Raw genomic sequence first — 9,462 nt, 5'->3', positions numbered from 1 at the left:
TGTGCCTGCGCCCCGTGCACGGGCCTGACCAGCGATGGAACCTGCTCTCCCGGTTCATCGGTCAGCGTCCACCACTGAGCGGCCCCAGCTGAGCTCTATTGTATATTTGTAATAAAATGTAATGTGTATTTTTATTGTCCATGGTGTTGAGATGTCTCCCATTCCCCTGTGCATATGTTCTTTGGGGGTCTCTCCCCGTCCCCCCTCCCCTGGGGGGCCTGTCGGTCTGTCCCCGTGAACCCGGCCTCTGGTCCCATCTCCTCCCCCAGCGCCCCTGGCAGCGCCGCATCACCTTCACTCCCCAAGGTCACGGCCAGGGCGGCCGGAGAAAACTACATCACCCAGAAGGCACTGCGCAGGCTTCCGTTGAGATACGCGCGTTTGGGTTCCTGCACTTTCAGTTAGGGCGGGACTTCCGGTATCGCCCTCGGGGGCGGACGTTGTGGCTTCCGGTAACGGACCTGCGGGGCTCAGCGCGCGCCTGAGCGTTGGTGGCGCGAAGGAGGGGTCGGGGGAGGCATCGTCCCCGCTGCTTCCCGCGCATCCGGTTAGGGCGGGACTTCCGGCGTCCTCCTTCTGGCGCTCATTTCTCCCTCTTCTGTAGGCTCAGGGGCTCGCAAGCCTCAGCGCTCTGGTGTCGAGTAGGAGGAGGTGGTGGAGGCAGCGTCCCCGCTGGGCAGGGTGTCTCTGAGGCTTGTTGACCCCCAAACGGCGGGATTTGAGTCTCCATGCCTCCCCGACTCCTCTCTGCTTCCAGAGTTCAACCGGCCTCACCTCATTTGCCCTCCTGCCTGGGGGGTGGGTGCCTGTCCCGCCTGCAGCCCAGGTCTCAGCACCCGAACAGTGAGTGGCTTGAGGGTGCCACGTGGTGTGACCGGGTGGGAGAGGGTGACAGGCTGAAAAGCCGTGTGAGGCGGTGGGGCTGTGACTGAGGAGGGAGGATGGGGGAACCCAGGTCTGTCATATCCCTAAAGGCAACAAAGAAGATGAAGCGAAGTTTTGTGTGAGGACTTTTCCTTTTGTTTTCAGGAAGCTGCTGCCATCCGTGGCTGTGAACCAAAGAGGGACCTAGTGTGAGTTAGGGTTCTAGCCTCTTCTCAAAACTGCTCAGAGGAAGAATAGACTACACGGGAGAGGCCAGCAGGAGGGCGGGAAGGAGGACCCTGTAGGTGATGAGGTCACTGGCAGGTGCGCACTGGACTGAGCCCCGAGGGCGGCGGGCATCACCCCCCCGGGGCGGGGCCAGGGCTCTGAGCAGCCCGAGCCCCTGGGTCCTGGGGTGGGTGCCCGGCCCTCAGCCCTTTAGTTCCCACCGGTTCCTGCGGGTGCAGAGCCGCTGGGGGGACGGGGCTGTGGGGCTCCTTTCAGGGCCCCCACCTTTCGGGGCCCTTAGAGTCGGGGGGTCCTGGGGCTGTCGGCCCCTCTTCTCGGGGGACCTTGGACCTGGGGACCTTGTAGGGACACCAAGCCCAGGTCAAGGGTCATGTGAGTGGCCCCTGATTTTGGCAGCCAGTGGAATTGTGTGTGACAGGTCCTTCCGCGCATGGGCTCCAGAATGTGCAAAGGCTTGAAGACTAAGCTGATTCAGGGACGAGCAGGGTCCATTTTTTAAAAATAGGAACTGGAAACAGTGGGACAGGAACCAAGTGCAGAGGAGCTTTGTGACCACTTGGGTTTCTGTTCTGCTGGTGATGGGGTCATTGGGGTCATGGGAGCAGTAGAGCAGGTGACCTGTCCCAGGTCTCACTAGACTCCCTGTGGCTGCAGCCTGATGCACAGGATGGGTGTGAGGACGGTGGTAGGAAGCCCAGGACGGAAGCTGCTGTGATAGTGCTGGTGAGTGTGAGGGTACCTGGAGCACAGTGGTGGTTGTGGGTGTGGAAGAAGCAGTTGCATATGGATCAGGGTTATAGCTGTGGCCACCTGGATTTCCTAATTTTGAGGATTGGAGAGAGAGGTAAGAATCAGAGATGATGTAAAGGTTTGGATTTAGCACCTGATGGTATTAAAGCCCCATCAACTGTGATGGAGAAATTCTTAGTGGGAATAGTAATGTCCATGAGGAATATAAAATCTTTTATTTTTTCATCTTAAGTTATGAGATATTTCAGAGACCAGTTCATGAACATCTGGAACTCTGAGGAGTAGTTTAAGATGAAAACTAATTAAAAAAATAGTAAAGAGTCTGGACCAGGGAGGATTTCTGGATCACTGCTTTTTTTTTTAATTGGAGGTGGAAGAGTAATTCAAAGAAAGTGAGACTGTGGCTGGTGCATATTTACTTCTTAAACACTCACCAGGATTTCTTGTGACCATTTGTGTGGCCTGGTGTGTTGCATTCAGTTTGTTTGATTTGCTCATGGACAAGAGGGGACATCTGTGAGACTCACTGTGCATGGGGTAGAGGGCCATAGGCTGTGAGACTTGAGTACTGAAGCCTGTGAGTGGAGAAGGGACATCAAGTGCAGCAGCAGTAGAGGTGGGCTCTGGGTAACTGAGATCTGATGTGGTTCTCAATAGGTGAGGTTGCAGGAAAAAGCAAGTTGGGAGGGAGGTCTTCATAACAGAACTGAAGGATGTGCCTTGAATGTGGGCACTCAGAGTCAGGTTAGTAGTTGATACTGTTTGAACTTGCCATGCAGTTTCTGAAACACACATGCTGAGTATAGACCAGCCGTGGGCAAACTACGGCCCACGGGCTGGATCCGGCCCGTTTGAAATGAATAAAACTAAAAAAAAAAAAAAGACCGTACCCTTAGGTGGAAGAGTAATTCAAAGAAAGTGAGACTGTGGCTGGTGCATATTTACTTCTTAAACACTCACCACGATTTCTTGTGACCCTATGTGTGGCCTGGTGTGTTGCATCCAGTTTGGTTGATTTGCTTATGGACAAGAGGGGACATCTGTGAGACTCACTGGGCATAGGGTAGAGGACCATAGGATGTGGGACTTGGGTACTGAAGTCTGTGAGTGGAGAATGGACATCAAGTGCAGCCGCAGTAGAGGTGGGTTCTCGATAACTGAGATCTGATGTGGTTCTCAATAGGTGAGGTTGAAGGAAAAAGCAAGTTAGGAGGGAGGCCTTCATAACAGAACTGAAGGCTGTGTCTTGGGTGTGGGCATTCCGAGTCAGGTTAGTAGTTGATACTGTTTGAACTTGCCATGCAGTTTCTGGAACACACATGCTGAGTAAAGACAAAGACCAAGGAGATGTCTATGGGAGCTGGGGCTACAGGAGTGCAGATGTGAGAGGTGTGGGAGGAGGAGTGATGGGCCCTTGGAGAGGGAGTGTGAATTCATGGCCACAGATCCCTGATGTTGATATAGAGGGAATGAAGGTTGAGACTATTTCTGGTGATAACTGGATGATACAACCTGAGGAATTTTAGGGTAACTCCTGAAAAGACTGGTGTTGTGGCGCTACATGCCAGAACCAAGGAGATGTCTATGGGAGCTGGGGCTACAGGAGTCCAGGCATGAGAGAGGTGTGGGAGAAGGAGTGATGGACCCTTGGAGAGGGAGTGTGAATTCATGGCCACAAATCCCTGATGTTGATATAGAGAGAATGAAGGTTGAGTCTATTTCTGGTGATAATTGGATGATACAACCTGAGGAATTTTAGGGTAATTCCTGAAAAGACTGGTGTTGTGGCGCTACATGCCTGGTGCAGAATTTAGGTGTCATATAGGTGCACACCTGCCTGTGAATGTTGGGCGGATACAATGATCTATAGGAATGGGATAACAGACATCAGTGTCACCTGGGCTTGAAAATCTCTACTGGCTTGTGGAAGGGAGAAGGGTAAGAGAGAAATACATTACAGAGGAGGCGAGTTACAAGGTTGAAAAGAAGGTCATTAGATAACATCCCTTTCTCTTGATGGCATACATGTGTTGTCTTTGAAGTTGTGACTCTGGGAATGAAGCTGTATGAGAGAAGTGGAATAGGAAGAATTATGTGGAACTGATAGCTCAAAGTGTTGGCCTCAGCCCACTAGGATTGGAATCGAAAGGGTGAAAAGTGATGCCATGTTTTTCGGGGTATTGGAGGGAGAATGTGTGGGACCACAAGAATATTGCCCCAGAACCATGGTTGGAAAACTGTCTTTGAAGTTGTGACTCTGGGAATGAAGCTGTATGACAGAAGTGGGATAGGAAGAATTATGTGGAAATGGTAGCTCAAAGTGCTGGCCTCAGCACACTAGGATTGGAATCGAAAGTGTGAAAAGTGATGCCATGTTTTTCGGGGTCTTGGAGGGAGAATGTGTGGGACCACAGGGATATTGCCCCAGAACCATGGTTGGAAAACTGAGGCTCACGAGCCACATGCGGCTCTTTGGCCCCTTGAGTGTGGCTCTTCCACAAAATACCACATGCGGGTGCACGTACAGTACTATTGAAACTTCGTGGCCCATGTGCAGAAGTCGGTTTTGGGCCTGGGCAAGTCTATTTTCAAGAAGTACTTGTTGCTATTTGGCTTTGTTGACTAATGAGTTTGCCGACCACTGCCCCAGAAGACCAGTGTCAAATCACTCACCTCTCTCTTTATGGCCAACATTTATCTGTACCCTGTGATGGTGACACCTATTGCGTTGACCCTAAAAGTGAGGCCCTGAGGTCAGGTATAATCAATCTGGGCATCTGCTTTATTGCTGTGGGAAGACACAGTATCAGTAGGAATATAATGAGAGAGTGACTTTGATGAATGCAAGGCCTGCTATTTTTTTTTAAGGCCTGATATTTTCTGTGATGAGGGGAGAGGAGGGAGGAGATGGATATGGAGAGTGGGAAGTGTGACGAAATTGAAGCCTAGGAGAGAAGTTGATCATGGACTGAACTGTCCCCATTATGACAGGATATGGACTTTGAGGACGTGGCCATTGCCTTCTCTCAGGAGGAGTGGAGGCTCCTTGATGAGGCTCAGAGACTTCTGTACTGTGATGTGATGCTGGAAGTGTTTGCACTTGTCTCATCTGTAGGTAAGACCTTCTCATATGTTCTAGTGTTCCCATGTGATGTCCTTTCTTCCTTTATTCTCAAAACATAGCTTTCTCTCTCCCACAGCCAGGCAGCCAGACAGCCAGACAGCCAGACCTAGTGTTCTGCTGATTTCTGCCTCTGTCTTGTCAAACATGCTGTGGCTGCCTATGCTGAGCTGTGTGGACAGTCTTGACCAATGGACTCCATGAACATCCCTGACATGTTGCCCCCCAAAGTGCAGAAAGTGTCTTGGAGTCTTCGAGGCAACTAATGGGTTCTATCTTCCTCTTCCTCTCCCATTTAGCAACACCGTCCAGGGCTCTTCATTTTTTTTCAAGAGTGGTTTATCTAGGTCAGTGATGGCGAACCTATGACACTTGTGTCAGAGGTGACACGCGAACTCATTTTTTTGGTTGATTTTTCTTTGTTAAATGGCATTTAAATATATAAAATAAATATCAAAAATATAAATCTTTGTTTTACTATGGTTGCAAATATAAAAAAATTTCTATATGTGACATGGCACCAGAGTTAAGTTAGGGTTTTTCAAAATGCTGACACGCCAAGTTCAAAAGGTTCACCATCACTGCTCTAGGGAAAGGTGCTTTATGACAGCCTGTGCCAGGTTATGTTCTTCACTTCCATGAACCATGGGCTATTCTTGTAAGACCCTTCTCCAATTGTTGTTTGTAATATTACCTTAGCTGAGTACTATTGTGGGCCAAATTGCTCTAGGCCAGAGCGGGTTGCTCTCCTCCATTGTTTTTCATTAATACTTGGAATATTTAGGGTTTATGCATTGATAGAGTAGAAGATCAGGGAGAAGCCTGGTTATCTCACAGGGTGACCATGCAAGATGGTGTCAGATTTGGTCTGGCCATGCTGAGTGACAACTGGGGGGAAGGTATGACATAATGGTGGTGGTCAGATGGTACCAGGAACCAGCTAATTTCCATCACTGTTTAGGGGCAAGTGCCATGGCTACCCCCCATTTCTACCTTCTCTTTCCCATACTTAACACTTTGCGGACTTGCATTTCATCTGTGACTTCCTGGCTTTTGGCACCTTCACCTTTGTTAGCTTTTAGCATCACCTGTCCCTCGGCTCTTTTCCCTGTGCAGTATTCTCCTACATGTACCTGCACACGTGTTATGAGGTGCACATTCATTCGTAAGTGCTCAAACACCTGCTACTTGTTTATTGGATTTTACTTGGAATAAGACATAACCAACATTCTGCACAGCTCCCCCCTGTCATCAGCAGACCAGCCCTGCTGAGCACTGTTAACAGAGAACTGAGTGGGGAGCATCTTCTCTTCACATGGTCCTTGCCATGTGTGTGTCATGTTTCTGGTGAGGTCTTCCCTGTTTAGTCACCTTCAGAGGCTAGACCTTCACAGCAGCTTCTTATTAATCCTTCCTGCACATCTCTTATTTTCTGACAATTGCATAGAACCCATGTATTATGTGCAAAACGCTTTACCAATGGAACTTACCCTGCCACCACACTCAACAATCAATTCCTCCTCAATTCTCTCTTTTCAGGTTGTTGGCATAAAACGTATGATGACGAGGTCTTTCCTGAGCGGAGCATATCTGTTCAAGGAGAATCGCAGGTCAGGGCTTCTGAGACAGCTCCAGCAACCCAGAGGACCCTTCTGTGTAACCAGTGTGTCTCGGTGTTAAAAAATATTGTGCACCTGACTGAGTCACAAGCAGCAGACTATGAGCAGAAAGACTTCTTCAGTGACGCATGTGTGAGAGACTTCTGTTTCAATGCAAACCCTCACCAGCAACAGAGGGATTCCACTAGAGAGAAACTCTGGAAAGAAGACATGGACAGGGTCTCGTTTGTGACCAGGTGCGGCTTCTACTTAACTTGGGTGCCTTCAAGCAGTAGGGAGGTTGGGAAAGTATTCCCAGCCATCTCAGAGCTTCTCCAGCACCAGGCCCCTCTCAACACTGAGGACCTACACAGTGGCAGTGAGATTTCACAGGGATATCTTGGTAGAAAGAGTCTTCAGCAGACTTGCAACTGTGAAAACTTTGGCAGCCAAAACCAGAAAGTTGTTCAGCATCAGGGTGCCTTCTCTGGAGAAGTGAAATATGAATGTGACAAATGTGGGAAAGTTTTTAAACGAATCTTTCACCTCATTCAACATGGAAGGGTTCACACTAAAGAAAAGCCCTACGAGTGTATTGATTGTGGGAAGTCCTTTGGACAAAGGTCCGACCTCTTTTCACACCGCAGAGTTCACACTGGAGAAAAGCCGTATGGGTGTAGTGATTGTGGAAAGTCCTTCAGGCAAAGTTCTCACATCACTGAGCACCGCTGTTTTCACACTGGAGAAAAACCCTATGAGTGTACTGATTGTGGGAAATCTTTTAGGAGAAATAATAAGCTCCTTATCCATAAGAGAGTTCACACTGGAGAAAAACCCTATCAGTGTACAGATTGTGGAAAGTCCTTCGCGAGAAACTGTCACCTCTCTGAACACAAGAGAGTTCACACTGGTGAAAAACCTTTTGAATGTAGTGATTGTGGGAAGTTCTTTACACGAAAGGGGAACCTCATTCAACACCATAGAGTGCATACCGGAGAGAAGCCGTATGAGTGTAGTGACTGTGGAAAGTCCTTTAGACAAATACGTTCTCTCATGGAGCACCACAGAAGTCACACTGGAGAAAGGCCCCATGAGTGTTATAAATGTGGGGAATGTTTTAGATGGCAACCTAGCCTTGTTAGACATCTGAGAGCTCACACTGGAGAAAAGCCATATGAGTGTAGTGATTGTGGGAAGTCCTTCAGGCAAAGCTCTCAGCTCACGGAACACCACCATATTCACACTGGAGAAAAACCCTATGAGTGTACTGATTGTGGGAAATCTTTTAGGAGCACTAATAGTCTCCTTAACCACAAGAGAGTTCACACTGGAGAAAAACCTTATGAGTGTACTGATTGTGGGAAGTCCTTCAGGAGAAGCTATGACCTCTCTGAACACAAGAGAGTTCACACTGGAGAGAAACCTTTTGAATGTAGTGATTGTGGGAAGTTCTTTAGACGAAAGTCCAAGCTTATTGAACACCACAGAGTTCATACCGGAGAAAAGCCGTATGAGTGTAGTGAGTGTGGAAAGTCCTTTAGTCAAAGACGTTCACTCATGGAGCACCACAGAAGTCACACTGGAGAAAAGCCGTATGAGTGTAATAAATGTGGGAAATGTTTTAGCAGCAACCCTAGCCTTGTTAGACATCTGAGAGTTCACATTGGACCAAAGCCTTAAATGTGCAGGGGAAGTTTTCTTTCTCACTCTACAACACTGCAGGAGACTTAAATCCATTTACCTGAGTATAAACCCCTGTTATCTGAACATACACTGTGCGAAATTCCTCATAAGTTTGAGGTAGAAGTGAGGCCTGAAAGAGCTGCATTGCAGTTGCTAACTTCCCAGCACTCCTGCCTCATTGATATCACTGTGAGGATTTGTGGTTGAAGTGACCTCCTGTACCACCTGGCTCACTGAACTGTGCACCAGTCACCACCCCTGCGTGCTCAGGGAAAAGGAATTCTGTGTTCTCTGTTGTGCATGAGAAATTTATGAATACTTTCAGCTCTTGACTGTATCTTCATTCTTTTCTCTCTGACTAGAGAATTTACCTTACCCAGGTTTCATCCAGAGCACCCATCCTCAGCTGAGAAGTGCTACCTCTCACAGGGACATTGTGGTTCTCACATTATGTTGTGGTGAATGGTTTCAGGTTCCAATTCACCATCCTGCTGTCCTTTGCTCTGGTTTATGATCTTTTTTAAAGGGTTTTTTTCTTTTGTACCTCTAATTCTGTTGGTTCTTTTAATTCCTTGGGATGATTGAAAGGAAAATAGTGCTTTGTCAGCATGGAGAGGTGAACAGATATGGAGGGTCCCAAACTTTTTGTGCTTTGGTAAGCACAGCATGATATCAGAACAGCACTCTTTGTCCAATATTGGCTTATTTTATGTTGCTTACCAAGGCCCTGAGAGAAAGTGTGCATGCCTTTGTGGTTCTAATTTGCAGCCTGGTGCCTCTATTATTGGTGATGTCATGGTCACCCAGAAAAGGAGGCCTTTGTTGTGCTTCTGTGAACAATATGAAAAGTATTTTCTGTTCACAGCATTTATTACATAATTGTCAGCAATGTTTCAGGGGATTCTTACCCACATACTGTAAAGGAGCCAGGTAACATAATATATAAAATTTCATAGGCTGGTGCCATTGGTTTTAAGACACTGAGCATTAGATTGAACCACAATTAGGACAGAAACACTGTGTTCATAGTGAGTGGGAAAGATTGGAGTAAATTACATGAAAAGTGCTTCTTCTCAATGTTATCCTCAAATGGTCAGTGGGCTGTGGCTTGTGTGATCTTCTTGTACAGACATTCTCAGGACCTCCATCACTGTCTCCTGTGGCTGAAATAGTTGGCAGAAAAAATAATGTAATAGT

The 9,462-nt window shown here is 47.8% G+C and overlaps 1 protein-coding gene across 1 annotated transcript; it reads left to right on the top strand.

Moving 5' to 3' along the window:
- Positions 1-4,768: 4,768 nt before the first annotated feature.
- On the top strand, positions 4,769-8,677 carry LOC102256871 (zinc finger protein 883). Its single transcript, XM_005862845.2, has 2 exons — positions 4,769-4,978; positions 6,524-8,677. Exons 1-2 carry the CDS (start codon positions 4,858-4,860, stop codon positions 8,260-8,262), a joined length of 1,860 nt encoding a protein of 619 aa, XP_005862907.1. The 5' UTR covers positions 4,769-4,857; the 3' UTR covers positions 8,263-8,677.
- Positions 8,678-9,462: the final 785 nt, after the last annotated feature.

Source organism: Myotis brandtii, unplaced genomic scaffold, assembly GCF_000412655.1.
Source record: "Myotis brandtii unplaced genomic scaffold, ASM41265v1 scaffold1682, whole genome shotgun sequence".
In the NCBI taxonomy this organism is placed as follows: domain Eukaryota; kingdom Metazoa; phylum Chordata; class Mammalia; order Chiroptera; family Vespertilionidae; genus Myotis; species Myotis brandtii.
The sequence above is the reverse complement of the archived record's forward strand: the minus strand, read 5'-3'. Positions and strand labels throughout refer to the sequence as shown.

What these genes read in the sequence shown, in the direction of transcription:
- LOC102256871 (XM_005862845.2), top strand. Translation starts at nt 4,858, where the DNA reads ATGGACTTTGAGGACGTGGCCATTGCCTTCTCTCAGGAGGAGTGGAGG. An exon ending in TGCACTTGTCTCATCTGTAG is followed by an intron (nt 4,979 to 6,523) that starts GTAAGACCTTCT and finishes CTCTCTTTTCAG; the next exon opens with GTTGTTGGCATAAAACGTAT.